This window comes from Nuphar pumila, chromosome 8 (assembly GCF_984573655.1).
Source record: "Nuphar pumila chromosome 8, dmNupPumi1.hap1.1, whole genome shotgun sequence".
NCBI classification, from domain to species: Eukaryota; Viridiplantae; Streptophyta; class Magnoliopsida; order Nymphaeales; family Nymphaeaceae; genus Nuphar; species Nuphar pumila.
In genome coordinates this window covers 20,890,201-20,909,201 of record NC_143256.1, presented here as the reverse complement: position 1 = coordinate 20,909,201, position 19,001 = coordinate 20,890,201, and the positions used below count along the sequence as shown (strand labels likewise).

At 38.2% G+C, this 19,001-nt stretch overlaps 1 protein-coding gene across 1 annotated transcript in view; it reads left to right on the top strand.

Annotated features, from left to right (window-relative positions):
- The first annotated feature begins 518 nt into the window (after positions 1-518).
- The window catches only part of LOC149829749 (Copper amine oxidase family protein), a 55,952-nt gene continuing 37,469 nt past the window's right edge, over positions 519-19,001 (top strand). Inside the window, exons 1-7 of the mRNA XM_090015618.1 lie at positions 519-630; positions 716-1,021; positions 2,138-2,250; positions 2,354-2,684; positions 2,777-2,992; positions 3,097-3,333; positions 7,985-8,170. Coding sequence (XP_089871744.1) covers positions 532-630; positions 716-1,021; positions 2,138-2,250; positions 2,354-2,684; positions 2,777-2,992; positions 3,097-3,333; positions 7,985-8,170 — 1,488 coding nt within the window. The 5' untranslated portion in view covers positions 519-531. The remainder of the gene's footprint in view (positions 631-715; positions 1,022-2,137; positions 2,251-2,353; positions 2,685-2,776; positions 2,993-3,096; positions 3,334-7,984; positions 8,171-19,001) is intronic.

Here is a 19,001-nt window from a genome sequence, read left to right as displayed (position 1 = left end):
ACCCTCAATGCCTTAGCGGTGGACGTTCCATTAAGGACCATTTATGTTCTTTGAAATACATGGCAAATTACACAAATACTTATGGGTTTTATAGGGCACAAATATACATCAGAAATTGTTTATTACAAAGGTGGCACACATGTCCTCCATAACAGACACACACTCGCATCATTGTCCATCTATCCGTAACGAGATCCGAAACCATCCACATTCCAACAGTATCGATAAACTGTACATGCTGTGTCATGGTTGGAAATGTTTGATCAATAAAGGCCTTTCATCTGTCATTGCTTCATATAGATCACTATGTTTTGTTTTCCATAAAATGAAGAAAGATATTTGATTTTCTTTTAGAAATTCTGGATCTGCTTCTTTATTTGTATGAGATTTCTAATATCTTCTTCCTTACGAATCAGTAGGGAATGGCCATAGTGAGTTTCTGTTCTCCCTTTGATGTGACCAATTGAGTTTTTGCTCTTACTCTTATCTCCTCTTCTTTTTCATGTCAAAGTAGGTTCGGCCATCCAGATCATGACTAGGGCACAAACACGCCATCCATTGGATCCTTTGTCTGCAGCTGAAATTTCAGTAGCAGTAGCGACAGTCAGGGCAGCTGGGAACACCCCAGAGGTGCTGAAACAAGACTCTTGAGGAGTGTACTTGTGGACTCCTTTTAGATTATTGGGTAGATAGATTGACCTTGTTATAACTACAGGTGAGGGACAGCATGCGGTTTGTTGAAGTGGTGTTGTATGAACCTGATAAGAAAGTTGTTGCATTAGCTGATGCCTACTTCTTCCCTCCCTTCCAACCTTCACTACTTCCAAGAACCAAGGGTGGGCCTGTGATTCCCGCCAAACTTCCTCCCAGAAGGGCTAGGCTTGTTGTCTACAACAAGAAGTCCAATGAGACAAGTATATGGATAGTTGAACTCAGTGAAGTGCATGCAGCAACCCGAGGTGGGCATCACAGGGGGAAGGCTATTTCATCCAAAGTGGTTCCAGATGTGCAGCCTCCAATGGTGATGGCTTAATGCTTCAGCTTTTGACTATTCTTGAATTTCATTGACATTTAGCTTTTCTATGCTGTTGATGTGAAAGAAACTGCATTAATAAGGTTATATTGGATTAACCATCACATTGATTCAATTGGTGCTTGATGTATCTTGACCAGTATGAACTAACTTGTGGTCCATTTGCATTGACATATATCGGAACCGTTGCTAAAACTTTTCTGTTGTTACAATTCTACATTAAGAAACAATTTGCTTGCTGCATATTAAAAGTGTGCTGTATATTCTTGATAACACATTCTAGGTAAATGGTTTATTTATAAAGATCATTTTCTTCCTGTTTTATTCCCTCCTGCTTTGAGCTTCTGAGTTCTAGGTCAGCTTTCTTTTCTTTAACCTTTTATTTACCCCTTCTAGAAAATTTTAAGTTTGAACTTAATTTTATCAAGGTGGTTTGCAATGTTGGGTGTAATGTCATATTATTGGCTCATCAATCTAGAAATGTATGAGGAATGTCCTTGGTTGTACACATTATGAGAAGTTATGGACAAAAAAAAAAAGAACAGGAAGCCATCTATCATGAAGTGCTATTTAATTAGGGTTCATTGCATTGCTAATGATACTGCAATCTATGGGTGCTATTCAAGATAATATGTACAATTTGAAATATCAAACTGTCACTGTCTCAGGTAGTGGAGTGCTAAACTTCTGATCTAGTTCTGACCGTATTAAGGGGCACTTGTCAAGTTGATTAATGTTTAGTTAGATATTATTTATTCTGTGTCTCAAAAGAAGACTTTTTTGAGCCATCAAATGTCCGGTTCTTCTCCAGATAGGTGAAGTTTTTTCATTTTTCAGCCTCCAGATATCTGGTTCTTATCTATTCCATGATAACATGTTTGTGTTTCCACTGTTTTACATGCATTATTAAGTTTTATTACACATTAATGTTCTCTCTTTGTTTGTGATGTAATTAATCATGCAGACACATTTCTGTTGCTGTTATTGCTTATCAACAAGAATAGATTCTTGGATTGACTGTGATTACCGTATATGATAACATAGGTTACATCGATTCATTTGCTTATAGGCTGTATTCTCTGTCACCATTGACTGTAATTGCAGGATGCTATGGAATATGCTGAATGTGAGGCTCTTGTTAAGGATTACCCACCATTCAGGGAGGCCATGAAGAAGAGGGGCATAGAAGACATGGATCTCGTTATGGTTGATCCATGGTAGGATCCTGCATGTTAATTTCCTTCTATTGACTGAGAAAAGACTCATTTTTCACTGGATTTTTGTTCTCTTTTTATTCGTGACAACAATATTCTCCTGTAGGTGTGTTGGTTACCATGGTGAAGCAGATGCTCCTAGTCGTCGACTTGCAAAGCCACTTATTTTCTGCAGAACTGAGAGTGACTGCCCAATGGAGAATGGATATGCACGTCCAGTTGAAGGCATATATGTGCTTGTTGATATTCAAAATATGGAGGTAATTGAGTTTGAAGATCGCAAGCTTGTTCCTTTGCCTCCGGCTGATCCTTTAAGAAATTATACTCCTGGGGAGACACGAGGAGGTGTTGACAGAAGCGATGTAAAACCCTTGCAAATTATTCAGCCAGAAGGTCCGAGTTTCCGTGTTAACGGATATTATGTAGAATGGCAGAAGGTAATATTTTTAGGTGTATTCTTTTGGCCCATTGCAACAATTCTTTAAATTCTTAACTTTTTCTAATCAGTTTGGATGTGATCTTTGGATAGTGGAACTTCCGAATTGGCTTCACACCCAGAGAGGGCCTGGTTATCTACTCTGTTGCGTATATTGATGGTAGTCGTGGTCGGAGGTCTGTAGCACATAGGTTGAGCTTTGTTGAAATGGTTGTCCCATATGGGGATCCAAATGATCCTCATTATAGAAAAAATGCATTTGATGCTGGAGAGGATGGCTTAGGCAAAAATGCTCACTCTCTTAAGAAGGTAGTTTTGGTTTGTTATACTCATCTTCTTCATCGATTAGTAACTTAACATGCTGCATTGTTGCATTTTGAACTTTAAGCTTATTTTAATGATTAACCATGCAGGGTTGTGACTGTTTAGGCTATATCAAGTATTTCGATTCCCATTTTACAAATTTCACTGGGGGAGTTGAAACAATTGAGAATTGTGTCTGTTTGCACGAAGAAGATTATGGAATTCTATGGAAACATCAAGATTGGAGGACAGGATTAGCTGAAGTCCGACGATCCAGGCGACTATCTGTATCATTTATATGTACTGTTGCCAATTATGAATATGGGTTCTTTTGGCATTTCTATCAGGCAAGTTAATCGTTCTTACATGGCAACACCATGGAATTTTCTTTTAGCATTTTGTGTATCAGTGTTGGCTTTCTTGCACTGTGTGTTGTTTCTCCATGTCTGGTCAAATCCTCTGTACATTGAACATTTCCTTAACCAAGCCTCTTATTTGGAGTTTTTTCCTTTGCAAGAAAACTAATTGAAACACTTCCTAGCCTATTCTGATGGACCACGTTACTATTCTGTTTATTGGTCCCATATCTGTTGAGTTATAGGGCCTGCTTGACAAAGGGTGGATCACATAAATTCTCCCACTATAGGAAGGGAAAATAAAGGAAAATACATGCTGAAAAGGAGCCAAGCTGGTGAGTTTTCAAACTGTCTTTATGAAACTTACTATGAAACTGCAAGCTGTGCTTGGAGAACTGTAGTCTTAAATCCTTTTAATAGTTTTAAATACTGCAATCATTTCAATTTTTCACTTTTTAAGGTTTTCTTTTAAAAACTGAAAGGTCAAAATATCACGACAAACTTGAAATCTTTAATTTTAAGTTTTACTTATAAATAGTGATTTGTTTTTCCCAAGAAAAGCCACTTATTTTATGATTCTTGTGGTTAAATCATTGCTGATATCATCACATGAATGATACTGTTGGATATGCTCTAAACACAAGCTTGTGGGGTATGATGGTGGTAACTGCCTTTCTCACTTTTTGTTGCACATGGAAGCTAGGATTTGGGGTCTTTTCATCAAGTTATCACCATTATTTAGGTCATTCAATTCTGATGCATGCCATGGCATCAGTAGTCCATTTTCATGGTGCAATTTTTGTTTAGGGAAGATTGTTGGGGACTCACCATGTCTTTCTTCTTCAATTGCTGAAGGTTGTGATGTTGGTTTTTGGAGGTCCGTGGTAACAAAAATATTAAAAAAATGAAAAAAAGAACCCAAGCGGTTTTATGGTTGGTAGGGGAACATAGTATTCATTTGTCATTTGTCGAAGAGGAGGAATTTTCTTCTTAGACTTTTGTCAAGCACTGTTAAGTAGATGATGTTTTCTTGATTCTTCTTGAGCTGTCCACAATGAGGGGCATGTCTTTGCTTGGGTAGTGGCAGTAAGGACATCAAAGAAGCAACAAGCATTCCAAGCCTTCTTGAGGTCCATGATGTTCATATGACAAAATCAGATGCTAGGTCGCTTTTTTATTGAGTACTTCCAAATGGCATTCTGAACTTATACCATCTAAACGGCATTCCGAACTTATGCAGCTGAATTGTTGTCATAACTCTGTTTGGTTTGATTTGAAGATATTTTATATTTTTGTGACAGCAGCTTTTGGGATGATTCATTCATGTTACATTGTGTGTAAAGGTTGCAGAGATGGATCTTGAACTTGTTATTTTGTGCGTACATCCTTAATGGAGTTGGATTTATGTGGTCATCCAATGATGAACTGTTTATGTGTACTGGGAAGTTTCAAATCTAGGGGGAATTTTTGTGGCTAAGAAATATGGAATATCAGTGTGTATTTTGTGGCTAAGAAATATGGAATATCAGTGTGTATTTTTGTGTGGAAACAAACTTTTCCTTCTACATTTGTTAAGTTGGCTGAGCGCCATCTACTAGAGGAGCACCAGATGAATACAAGCAGTTATTTGTTACATAAAATGAAAAAAAAACTCTCGCTTTCTTTGCACAGAAATGTTTACATACCTGACACACACACAATTACATGTTTATGTTGCATGTATATGTGAACATAAACTATTTTAAGAAAAGCCATGATGGTACTGAACCACATATATCTTTATTCAGTATTCTTTTTGGTTTTTTATATCCAGTCACCAAAAACTAGATCTAATCCTTCGGTCATGTTCATCATGGTCAATTTACTATTTCAGTCTGATCCTACAGAAATAGTTGTAAGTTTCATTTCTGAGATGACAAGAAATAGCTGTCTATATTGCACTAAGTTTTTTCTTGCTTGCGAAGTCATCTGTGCTCAACCTTAGCACTTGAAATCAGCTGATGGACCATTCCAAACATATTCCAAGCTTCTAGCTTTTGATGATTGGATCTATGCTACTAGGATCAGTTAGCATGCTTCAGTGCCATGATGGACTCATTGTGTGTAGGTTGTTCCTTAGAATTATATTTAGGATGGGATCACATTTGACTGTTTGATTCAGAACTTGTGCATTTGCATAATTTTTTCTTGATGGTTCTGATATCCATGAAAGTGCTTGCATGATAGGATTTGACTTTAGTCAGATGATCTTATCAAGCAATTCATAAGTGCTCATTTCTTTATCAGACAAAGATCTCTCTTGACCTTCCACTGGTCCTATTCTCTAATATGTTTGGCTGCCACTATATCTAATGGTCTTTTCTTATTTATCTGGCGATCTACATTATATTTGTTTGTTTGTGTAATTCTTCTCTAAAGTTTTGTGCAGGTTTATACGCTTCATGCATAGGGTTTTTTATGGATTGTTTTGGTAACAGATACCGACCTGAACCAGATCCAATAGGTTGGTTCTGGCAAACCAATCCATTTGGAATGCCTGTTAGAATTAGTTAGTCTAAATTTTATTGAGCCTGATCATTAATTGTTTAGATCTCTTATACAACCAAGTCATTAGGAATCTGCATAAAAATGGTTGGATGTATTGGAATCTTGGTTCAACAGGCATCCATTCAATTTTGAGCCAGCAGGATGAGACCTGAATTGCAGAGCAGGGAGTAGTATAAATACAAAGTAGCCATTGGGTTATCACCATATATATATATATTTTTATATGTATGTTTACTTGAGTGGTGTTTGGACTTGCAGACATTTGATATGGTCTGTTTATATCCAAGCCAACCAGGCCTCCTTTTGGTTGGTTGGGCTAAGATGAGCAATCTGCGGTTGAGTACCCCTTGGCAGCATACTCATGAATGTAGGGGTGACGAAGTGAAGCACTCTGTTGATTAGTGCTCTTGCATACTGCAATAGAGTTACATGTGTTGCTGTTCTTTATTTGGGACATTCTCATATGCATGTCTTTTCCCTAAATGAGGAAATTATGATATCTAAGAAGTTTGATTGTCTGCAGGTACTACAGTCTTTTGTAGTTGCAGAGAGGCATGCCCAATAACATGAAAGTACAGATACCACCTCTGCCTTGATCTACTTGGCTTTATGCACCTATGCTCATATTCAGGAATAAAGTCATGATATTTATTTTTTTCAGTTCATGCTTCTCTTTAGTTCTTGTACTCTCCTATGCACTGGGTCCCGTGATAACTTTTTCTTGGCGCAAGATATGGATTCTTTCAAAAGAAATAGTTGATCTGAGAGAAAATAGTAAAATGTGAAAAATGAGAAGTTCTGGAGTTTGAAAGAACATGCATCCACCACTTCTTTTGGCCAGTTTCAAGTAAGGGTGGGCATCGGGCCTGCCCGGCCCCGGTCAATGGCCCGGCCCATTGGCCCGTTGGGCCAATGTGAAGCGGGCCAGGGCTGGGTCTGCCCCGGCTCTGCCTAGCCCAATATTAAAATGCATAAATGCTTGACTGAAATTATGGGTTAATGAGAGGATAACAAATTTCCATGCAACTAATTCCTAATTAGTGCAACTAATTAGATAAATAGTAATAATTAACGAATAGCAAGTTCCCATGCAACTAATTAGGTAAATAATAATTGTTATCTAAGTTGCTATGTAATAGTTAATTTTTAAAAATTTTATATTATTAAAAAAATTAATAAATAACTAAGGCCCATCGGGGCGGCCCGAGCTCGGCCCACGTATATAATGGGCCGGGTTTCGGCCCGGTACCTAACGGGCCTGGGCCTAAAATCATGGCCCAAACCCAGCCCAAGGCGGGCCGGGTCAGCTTTTCCCATCGGGCTGCTGGGCCAGTTGCCCACCCCTAGTTTCAAGAATAACCCCAAAAACTTTATTCATGTGAATCATAATATTTATGACAACTAAAGCAAGCACTCTTGGCAATTCTTTGTGGGAATAAACATGGTGGATCTATCTACTTAGCCTGCGTTGTAAACATGTATTAGAAAATTGGAAACTTCCAGCTTCTGCCTTATCTTTTCAATTCTATGGATTTGGTATGGAACTAATCATTATAAGACTTAAACAAACAAATGTTTTGTTTTTTAAATATTTTCAAGATCAAACTACTTTACTTATCCTAGTTTAGTATATAATTCTTTTACATTTTACTTTTTTAACCATAAGTTCTAGTCTGGAGTTATCAAGGGGGGTGCTTCATGAAACATGCAATGAACAAATGTATAGCTGGAGGCCTTTGGCTCATCACCACCTTGTTTAGGCACTGTTACCGAGATTTTGCATAACAGTAGAAAAATTAAGTTCTCATTCTTTTTAAGAACAAAGTTTAGATAGTGAAACATAATTTATAAACAAATGCTGGGGGACTTAATCATAAGTTCTTTTTATGTTTATAAACCTCATTTGATTGATTAAAGATGGGGCTTCTTTATGCTGGTGTAGCTTTATTTTTGTGTGTGGATTATGTAGTTTAACATGTATAAAATGTTTTTTCCTCCCTGCAAAGTTGGCACCTTTTTTACTCATTTCTTGTATTCCACTGAAACATGTAGAGTGGGGCTTTAATGATGAGATCAATTTTATTTTCTATTTCAGGATGGGAAAATTGAGGCAGAAGTTAAGCTTACAGGAATTCTAAGTTTAGGCGCTTTACCTCCAGGCGAGTTTAGAAAGTATGGTACAACCATTGCACCAGGTTTATATGCACCCGTTCATCAACATTTCTTTGTTGCTCGTATGGACATGGCTGTTGATTGTAAGCCTGGTGAGACTTTCAATCAGGTGAGTTTATTTAGTGTGTAGCCTCTTCTCTTTTTTATAGAATCTCTTTTGATTGCCTAAGTATTTTTTTTCTTTATCTATTGTGGTCAGTAGAATATGATATTTGTTGGATTAGTTTTTATCTGGCACAAAATCTTGCATGGTAAGATTTTACTTATACTCAATCTTGCATGGCAAGAATTTATTTATACTTAATGCAAGATTTTACTTATGGTTAAGTGTCAGTAGTGAATGAGGGAAGACGAGTAAGTAAATGTTAGCCATGGAAACTTTCCTTTTCTCTCTTGAGGATTGCGGATGATCTCGTCCAATGATGCTGGCTTTAGCAATCTCTGGTTACCAAATTCATGGAGGCTTCAGAAACAAACAGTTCTAGAAAAACAGTGATGTCTAGGAGGCTGGTGAGCTATGCCACAGGGATTCGGCGGACAGGTGCCGCACCCGCGTCGATGCGACACGATGCGGGTGCGGCACCCGGTGCGGTCAACCCGACGCACCCAGGGTCATTTTGGTCCATTTTTGGGTGCGGACCCGCGCCGGGGGGAACCCCTGGACCCCCCTTCTCTCTCTCTCTCTCTCTCTCTCTATATATATATATATATATATATATATATATATATATATATATATATATATATATATATATATATATTGCTGCACCCCTGCACCCAAGGTTTTTGAAAGTGCCTCACCCGCACCCGCACCCGCACCCATGTGACATAGCTGGTGAGTATTTAACCATGGGAACACCAATGGAGAGTATATCTTACACAAGCCAATGTCTCTACAAGATAATTATGTCATCTTTAAGTTACTGAGATATTGTTGGTTCTCTTAATGGTTAAAATGGTTGCTATATCTCATCCCTAGTCGGTTGTAAATGGTATTTCATAAGGCAGTGTCAACAATGCATTCAGGAATTTGTGATGTCAAAATAATAGTCTTGCTCAACTTGCATTGATAGTTATTGACTTTTTCCTTTTCCTGTTTGTTTTGGATGCATCTGAGTTTGGGTTGTGGCCAATCATGGATGAATGTTCTTTGCAACTGTAATTTAAATACTCTGGAGCACATGTTTCGATAGTGGTTCTTTTTTGGCATAAAAAGGGTGGGATATCTCTTATCACCTTCTCATATTGGGAAGATGTTCTTTTTTTCAAGAGAGAAAGTGGAGCAGCTTGGTGAGTTCATTGATTTAAAGCATAGTCACCTGTATCGTTAAAGGTAATTTCTGAACGAGGGTATTTCACGGAGAGATTTTAAAAAGTTGATAAATCTCGGGAATATCTCAGGAAAATCTTGGGAGTTTAAAAAATTGAAAAATATAAATAACAAAAAACCCTAAGAAAATAATGAGTTTGTATTAATTTTCTTTCAAAAATATAAAGAAACATGTTTTAAAGGTTTTAAAATATAAAAGAAACAAAAAACTAGGAAATACAAACTTAAAAAAAAACTTAAAAATATCGCAGTAGTTTTTATTTGCCGATATTTTGGAAATATCATGATAGCAAGCTTGAAATTGCCGATTCAAAATATCGGCGATATCAGTGACAGTGATTTAAAGATACTTATTGTGTTGGAGTGGAGTTGGTGTCTTTGGGCCTGAGGGCATGGGGATGGATGTTCATTAATCTCTCATACTATGAGAATCTTGAAAGGCATTTGATCGGATCCAGATCCAGATTCAGATCCAACACATTCAGCCTGGGATGTTATGTTTATTTACATGTGCCTTTAGTATTATTTTATGTTTTCTTTATTACCCTTATTAGCTGTGTATGATGGGGTAATGCTTTGTATGATGGGGTAATGTTGTAACATTACAAAAAGGAAAGTTCATATATAATAGAAGGTAGACCCACATGTTTCCACATTGGGAAACATGTTTTCAAAATTCTGTCCAGCCCTATTCTCCTCTTCCTCTTCTCTGCAGCATCTTCGAAACTACAGCAAGATACCAAAATATTTCATGGTATCAGAGCAGGGTTCCATTGATTGGGTTATCCAAGGTAAGTTCTTGTAGATCCTGTTTTCCAGATCTCTCCTAATATTCTGTTTTTGTTCTCTCTTTCTCTCCCTCTTATTTCTTTCTTGAATACCTCTTTTTAATCATTCTCTTTGTCTAGATTTCATCTTGTTTCCCAATCGTCCTTCGTATGTTCTCAATTTAATATCTTATCACACTAACTTGCTGCATAAGTTAGGGTTCTTTTCTTCTTCTTTCTTTCAAAGATCAAATTTGGGATATTAAAATACTGGATATCATATCTGATCTGCGCGTTTTTTTGTGATCAACCTATTTTAAAGCACTTTCTTTGTGATTTGCATTCACCTTACCTTGAATCTCTATAATCTTTCTTGGTATTCTCTCTAATCTTGTGTGGCCTACATCCTTTTGCGTTAAAAGGTTTGTTATTGATCCATATTGATTAAAACAAAGTTGCCGATACAAGGAATCTGATTTTCTGGTACTAAGCAAAAAAATGTAGAATTTATGATCCCATTTATTTCTGGTATAATGATGGATCACATGGAGTAGGTTACTTTTCTCATTCTTTCCTTCTATTCTTAAATTATCCCTGCATTACTTTTCTTTATTTCTGTCATTATTACCTATATTGTTTCATGGATTCTCTTCAATCTTCTTCAAATCTTTCGTCTAACTTCCTTCCACAGTTAGTCTCAGAAAAGCTCAATAATTCTAATTTCTTGATCTAGAAAAGACAAATTACTCATTTTTCAAGGAGTTAGGAGCTATCGGGATACTTGGATGGCTTTGTCTCGGTCTCGCCAGAGTGTATTTTGCAGGAAGTAAAATATGAGAAAGGACAGATTGTTAAATCTATATAGATTGGAAGTCCAACATTTATCAGTTGGATGAAGAAGGATCAAGCAGTTGTTGCTTATATCACTTCGACCCTTTCTCAAGAAGTTTTGATTGGGATTCCAGATGATTGCACAACTATGCAATTGTGGATACACTTGGCTCAGACATACTCATAGATATCCGAGTCTAAACTCATGTACTTGAAACAAGAGTTTCAGAATTTGAAAAATGACAACAATACCAACATTCTAGATTATCTGAACAAGATTAAGAGCATAACGGATCAACTTGCTCTTATTGGGTGTGAAGTTTAAGATAAAGACAAAGTGGAGCAAGCCCTCAATGGCTAGGTTTAGATAAAGACAAAGTGGACCACGCCCTTCATGTTCTAGCTACCACCATATCATGCCTTGAGAAGCTCCGAACTTTTGAGAATTTGAGACCCAAGTTACTTGACTATGAGATGTTGCTTAAGGGGCTGTCCGATAATTCTAACAAAGGCCAAGGAGATGCACATGATGTCCTCTTTACGGGGTCCTCCTGTGAGAGGTCATGGTTTTCGTGAAGGCAGAGGTCGAGGAAGGAACAATGGAGGTGGACGTGCCTTATTGTCCACACCCAATGTCCCTCTTACGAATAATCAAGGAGGATGTGGTGTTTCCACTTGTTTTTTGTGCAAGAAACTTGATCACATAAAGGTGAGTTGTATCAGATTTGATATCTGGTACAGCATCTACAGGAAACAGAGAGAGAGAGAGAGAGAGAGAGAGAGAGAGAGAGAGAGAGAGAGAGAGAGAGAGAGAGAGAGAGAGAATGGCTGAGGCGGCACTCCAATACTCGACCTCCAAGCCCTAATCCTTTATAAATAAAACATGGTATACAATGATCCTTGTAATATCAGAGATATTACAAGGATGCCATTAATGAGTAATATTCATCATGTGTTCATTTAACATACCATGCGCATGGATCTGGATCCAGATCCATACACAGGTTATATTTTAACACCCTCCCTCAAGTTGTACGTGATTTTGGATCATGTACAACTTGCTCTTCAATAGCCAAAATTGACGTCCTGTTAACCCCTTGGTAAACAAGTCTGCCACTTGATCTTTTGTTCGAACATGACGTAGTTCTATCTCCTTCATCTCGACTTTCTGCCGTATGAAATGTTGATCAATCTCAATGTGCTTCGTTCTGCTATGTTGGATAGGATTACATGCAATGTTTATTGCGCTTTGATTGTCACATAGAAGAAAAGATTGAATAATTGTCTCCCCAAGATCACTCAATAAGTGTCTAATCCATGTGGCTTCTGCCGTGCCTGCAGCAATCGATCTGTATTCAACCTCTGTACACGATCGTGCCACTGCCTTTTGTTTTCTGCTGCTCCAGGACACTAAATTGTGTCCAATATATACACAATATCCAGAGACAGATCGTCTCTCATCTGGATCCCCTGCCCAATCTGCGTCTGTATAAGTGATGAGTTCATGTCCTCTATGCAGATTATCGTTCTTGCGATAAACAAGTCCGTCTCCTATAGTTCCTTTTAAATAGCGTAGAATGCGCTTCACAACTTTCATATGACCCTCCGTTGGAGCATGCATAAACTGGGATACCTGATTGACAACATAAACTATATCAGGTCTGGTAAAGGTCAAGTACTGTAACATTCCCACGAGACTTCTATATATTGTAGGGTTGACACAAAGATGACCATCTTCATAGCTCAGCCTTTGATGTAATACACTGGGAGTACTGACTGGTTTGCAATTCGTCATACCGGCTCTTTCCAGAAGGTCAAGAGTGTACTTTTGTTGCATGAGTGTCAATGTGTCTTGTTGTATGTCAACTTCCACACCAAGAAAGTACCTAAACTCCCCTAAATCTTTCATCTTGAAAGTTTTCATTAAAAATTGCTTCACGTCTTGCACATGATTATCTCAACTCCCAGTGATCACAATGTCATCAACATATATAAGAAGTATAACAATGTCTGCCTTTTGGTAAATAAAGAGTGAGTGATCCAGAGAGCATCTTCTAAAACCATAACTTTGAATTTTCATAGAGAAACTTTCAAACCAGGAACGGGACGCCTGTTTCAACCCATACAAAGATTTCCTTAGTTTGCACACCCAGGCAGTAGGATCTTTCTCGGCATAACCAGGAGGTTGCTCCATATACACTTCTTCCTTTAAAATTCGATGCAAAAATGCATTTTTAACATCCATCTGACTAAGGCTCCAACCTCGATCGACTGCTAGGGATATGATGACACGAATAATACCCATTTTGACTACCGGACTAAAAGTTTCATCGTAGTCTTCACCATATTGTTGTGTGAATCCTCGAGCAACAAGTCACGCCTTATATCTGTCAATACTTCCTTCAGGCTTATACTTTGTTTTATAAACCCATTTTGAGCCAACTACATTCTTTCCTTCTAGCCGAGGGACTATTTCCCAAGTCTGGCATTCATGAAGAGCTTCCATTTCTTCATTTATAGCTTCAGTCCAATGACGGGATTGAAGAGCTTGTTTAAAACAAGTGGGTTCATCCTGTTTTGTGAGCTGAGACATAAACAACTGGAAATCAAGGGAGGTCTCATAACTCACCCATCGTTGAATAGGATGCTTAATGCGTGACGACCTTTGAGCCGAATCATTGGCGATGCTTTCCACATTCCTCGGCTCTGTAGTTTTGTCCCATCTAGTATATATCTGTCCAGAGAAGCGTTCGACTGGGGTTGGCTCAACTGGAGATAATTCAACATGCATCTGTGAGTCATTCAATTCCCTACTCAAGCTGAAGGAAGGACAATTTGTCTGACATGTTTGTCCTGTATTAGCAAAAAGATCTGCGCTCATCCATGGATCATATACTTCTAATTCTCGAGATGGCAACGCTGCAGAGTCATTAACCTGAAAATTTCGTTCGTCAAAAACAACATTTCTGGAGGTCCTAATACGTTTTGTAGTAGGATCATAGCATCGATAACCTTTGTATTCATTTGCATACCCAACAAATCTGCATTTGACAACCTTGTCCTGAAACTTATTTCGCAGAGATGAATCAACATGTACATAACATACACAACAAAAAACACGCAGCTCATCGTAAGAGGGATGTTGCCCGAATAAAGTATAATAGGGAGATTTCCGATCCAAAAGTGCCATAGGAAGACGATTTATGATATGAACAGATGTGTGAAAAACTTCTGTCCAGAGACTAACGGGCACAATGCTATCATGTAACATGCTCATCGCGCTCTCGATAATATGCCTGTGTTTCCTCTCTGCAACCCTATTTTGTTGAGGAGTATGAGGGCAAGAAACCTGTCGACTTATTCCTTTATCCCGAAGAAAGGTAATAAACTCGTTCGATGAATACTCTCCTCCACCATCACATTGTAAATGTACAATATCACAAGCAAACTTTGTTTTGACCATCGAATGGAATTCCCGAAATATTTGAAAAACTTCATGCTTGTGTTTTAAGAAATATATCCAAGTATAACGGGAATAGGAATCAATAAAGATAACATAGTAACGACTGCCAGAAAGAGAGAGAATAGGTGCGGGTCCCCAAACATCAGAACAAATGATCTCAAATGGCTTTGAAGCTCTTTTATTTATAATATGAAAAGGAAGAACATGACTTTTGCAGAGTTCGCATGAAAAACATTTATTATTATTATCAGAAAATGAACATAAACTAGACTCTGGAAGGAGACCATCAGATACAAGATTTTCAACGAAACCTCGACTACAATGTCCCAAACGACTATGCCAAATATCTGGCTTATTACAATTAGATGAATTAAAAACTTCCAATGAAGGAAAAAACAAAGACTCTGAAGGCGAAGACACTGAAGAATGCTTGGATGACTTCAACTGGAGGACTGGGACTGAAGACGAAGACACTGAAGAAATCTCCTTGAAGACGTACATGTTTCCTTGTCGCTCCCCCTTAGGGAACGTCTCCTTCGTTTGTAGATCCTTAACATAAACAGATGAGGGAGTAAATTCGACGGAAGAATTCATATCGTCAACAAGTTTAGCTACAGAAACAATGTTCTTTTTAATATTAGGAGCAAGAAGGACATTGGACAAGTGAAGTGAGGACTTTGACATAGGGATATGTGCATTGCCAGTATGACTAATGGAGTGATAAGTTCCATCTCCCGTAACTATACTACCTTTTTCAAAGTAAGGCAATAAGTGAGATAACTTACCCGCATTCCCCGTAACATGTGTGGTGGCACCTGAATCAACATACCATTCGCTTTGTTCATTTTGCTTGATCGTCATCTGTGACAATGCTGATAACAAAAGTTGTTGCACATCTGTGGATGGCACTTTTGTGTCCACAGCAGTAGCCGATTTATTGTCAATTTTGTTTATTTTTCCTCTATTCTGTAGATTGAACCAACAATCAGCTTTCACATGTCCTCTTTTGTTACATAAGAAACAAGTGGGCACTCTCTTCTGATTCCCTGTATTAAACCCCCCTAAAATATTAGGTGTTGGCAAGATACCACGTCCTCCCTGCCCAAAACGTCCACGGCCTCTGCCTCCTTGATGCCCGCCATTCCATCGTCCAAAACCTACAGAAGTGTCCATGGCCAAAACTGAATGAGGACGAGCTGATTCATTTCCTTCTGCCCTTTGCTTCATAATCATCTCATGCTAGAGAAGTTTCGCTTGGAGGTCGTCAAAAGTGGGCAAGTGAGGAAGGCTTGATAAAGCTGTGGTAAACATGTCAAAATCAGGACCCAATCCATTGAGAAGTTGTTGAACTTTATCTTTATCTGCAATAGCACTTCCAACAACAGCCAATTGATCAGTAATACTCTTCAAGCAGCCTATGTATTCCATGACTATCATGGAGCCTTTCTTCAAACTTTGAAATTCATTTTTTAAGAACATAACTCGGGATTCTGATATCTGAGAGTAAGTCTGTGACAACTTACTCCACAGATCCGCCGCAGTGCAATCATCTGAAAGAGTAACCAACACTTCTTGAGAGAGTGTTGACGTAATATAAGCAACCAAAGACTGATCCCGCTTCCTCCAAGTTGTATACTCTGGATTCTTAATGGAAATGGTAATTGTGTCACCCTTCTCATTCTTGGTTTCCTGCAAAATAAGCCGTGGTGGTATATGAACTAAACCATCCAAATGTTCATCGAGATCCTGACTTCGTATAAAAGGAAGGATTTGCCTTTTCCAGGTCAAAAAATTAGAATGAGTAAGTTTTTCTATAACGAGTTGACTCAAGAAATTGGTAGAGGGACCGGATGACGAAGATGAAGAGTAATCCATATCAGTGAAATAATGAATAAGCAAACAACATGAATGAAAAGAAATAAACAGATTTGAGATCACTTAATCAATCAGTAAAACTGTAATAAGGCATATACCTGTTCTAAAATAGCAGATCGTGAACAACAGAAGTTCTAAAATAGCAGATCGTGAACAGCGTGCGTGAAGAAGCTATGCAATAGCAGATCGTGAAAAACATCTACATGAAACAGATATCTCTCTCTCTCTCTCTCTCTTTCCTGTAGATGCTGTACCAGATATCAAATCTGATATGGTATCAGAGTTGTAGCCTTCCTGTGCGTGAAGAAGCTCTGCAATAGCAGATCGTAAACAACGTGCGTGAAGAAACTTTGAAATAGCAGATCGTGAACAGCAACAACGTGAGCAGCAGAAGTTCTAAAATAGCAGATCGTGAACAGCGTGCGTGAAGAAGATCTGAAATAGCAGATCGTGAATAACAACAGCGTGAGCAGCAAATCGTGAACAGCAGCACTGCGTGGCCATCCTGTGCGTGAAGAAGTCAGACAGCGTGAGCAGCAAATCGTGAACAGCAGCACTGCGTGGCAATCCTGTGCGTGAAGAAGTCAGCCTTTAAAATCTTATCCTCTGAAATCTCCCCGTTTCTGAAAGTTGGTACCTTTCTTTTCCTTTCAGCGTGAACGTGTTCATCGACTGTGTTCATCGAGCAGATCGTGAACAACAGATCGACTGTGTTCATTCAAAGTTCCTTCTTTTCTATTACTCTATCGTCTGTGTTGGTTCCATTTTTTTTTCTTCTAAACATCACCGACCGCTGTTCCCTTTTTTATTTCAAATCAGTTTTTGATTCCACAAGTTTCCTTTCTTTTCCTTCATTGCTGTTTTTAGTGTTCTTTGTGCAGCACTTTTGGTCGTACAGGTTATATTTTAACAAGTTGTTGGTACAAAGATAATCCCAAGTATAACTCAGAAGGAAACATCCATCATAATAAGCAGAAAAGTGAAAATCACGGTCAACAGAAGGCTCAATCGAGTGGGACTAGTAGTTCCATCAATATTACCTTGGACAAGAATGTGTTATTGGCAGTACTTACTGGGCTGAATCTGAAATAGAATGAGCAGGAGATATGGTATATTGATTTTGGTTCCACAAATCATATCAATGGTGATGTGGGTAAGTTCTCTTTATTGATTCCTTATCATGAAAAAAGTAATGTTGTAACTGGTGATTGGATTCAACATCCCATACCATATATTGGGCAAATTTTCATTCCCATGTCCAATTCCAAGTCTCTTACCTTGTCAAATGGCCTTTATGTTTACCAAATCCAGAAAATTTTAATTTATGTTTCCAAACTTGTGGACTATGTCACATGGGTGCGGGCGCGGGTGCGGGTGCGGGGATTCGGCACTTCCAAAAAACCCGGGTGCGGGGGTGCGACAGGGGCAAAAATGTAATATATATATATATATATATATATATATATATAAAGGGGAGAGAGAAAATCCTTTACAAAAAAAAGGATTTGAAAAGGCAGGAGCTGTCAGCAGAATTTTTTTTTAAAAAAATTTCGCAGCCCATCAGCAGCTGACAGCAGCTGTCAGCAGATTTTTTTTTTTTTAAATTTCGCAGCCCATCAGCAGCTGACAGGAGCTGACAGCAAATTTTTTTTTTAAAAAATTTCGCAGCCAATTTCATAGGGCAATTTTAAAAAAAAAAAAAATCCAAAAAAAATGGACCTAAATGATCCTGGGTGCAGTCAACGCACCCAGGATCGGGTTGACCGCACCCGGTGCCGCACCCGCACCCGCGTCGAGTCGTGTCGACGCGGGTGTGGCACCCTGCTAGCCGAATCCCTGTGACATAGCTTGTGGATGATACTGATTTTGGCATCATATTTACCCTGATTCTATTTATGTGAAGGTTGTTCTCGTGAAGACGTTCGCTGAAGGGGAAAGATGCAGGAATATGTATGTTCTCAAGGAGAGTCTTGTGAATCCTGTCAAGCCAAAATTGAACGTGCCATCAAAGTTGGTTCCTGTCATTGACATTGTCATCTTTTGTTTATGTTTGTAGTGTCATTGAGTCAAATAAGCTGAAATATGGCATGTTTAGCTCATTGTAGTAGGTCTTTTGTTGAAAAACTTGTTTTTGGTCATTTGATTCTTGAGTCTAGTCTAGGAAACATAAGTGAAGGTTCTTTATGTTCTAGTTGTCAAGTGTGCAAGAGTTATGTATTACCTTTTTCTTTATCTGACAATGGCACTTCAAGACCGTTTGAAATTATTCATTATGATATTTGGGGTCTGACACCCAATAAATCATTGTCTGGAAGCAAATATTATGTTATCTTTGTTGATGATTTTAATCGTTATTCATGGATTTATTTTATGAAACACAAGTCTGAAATCTTTCGTGTCTTTCACCGGTTTTATGCCTTTGTTATGAATCAATTTTTTCTTCTTATTGTTAGTTTCCAATGTGATGGGGGTGGAGAGTTCTGTTCAAAGGAATCGAGTGAGTTTTTGCATGATAATGAGATTAATCATAGGGTATCTTTTCCATATACACCTCAACAAAATGGTGTTGCAAAAAGAAAGCATCACCATATTGTGGAGAGTGGTTTAGCCATGTTTCATGCGAGTGACATGCCTTTATTTTTTGTGGACAAAAGCTTTTCACTCTGCAATATTT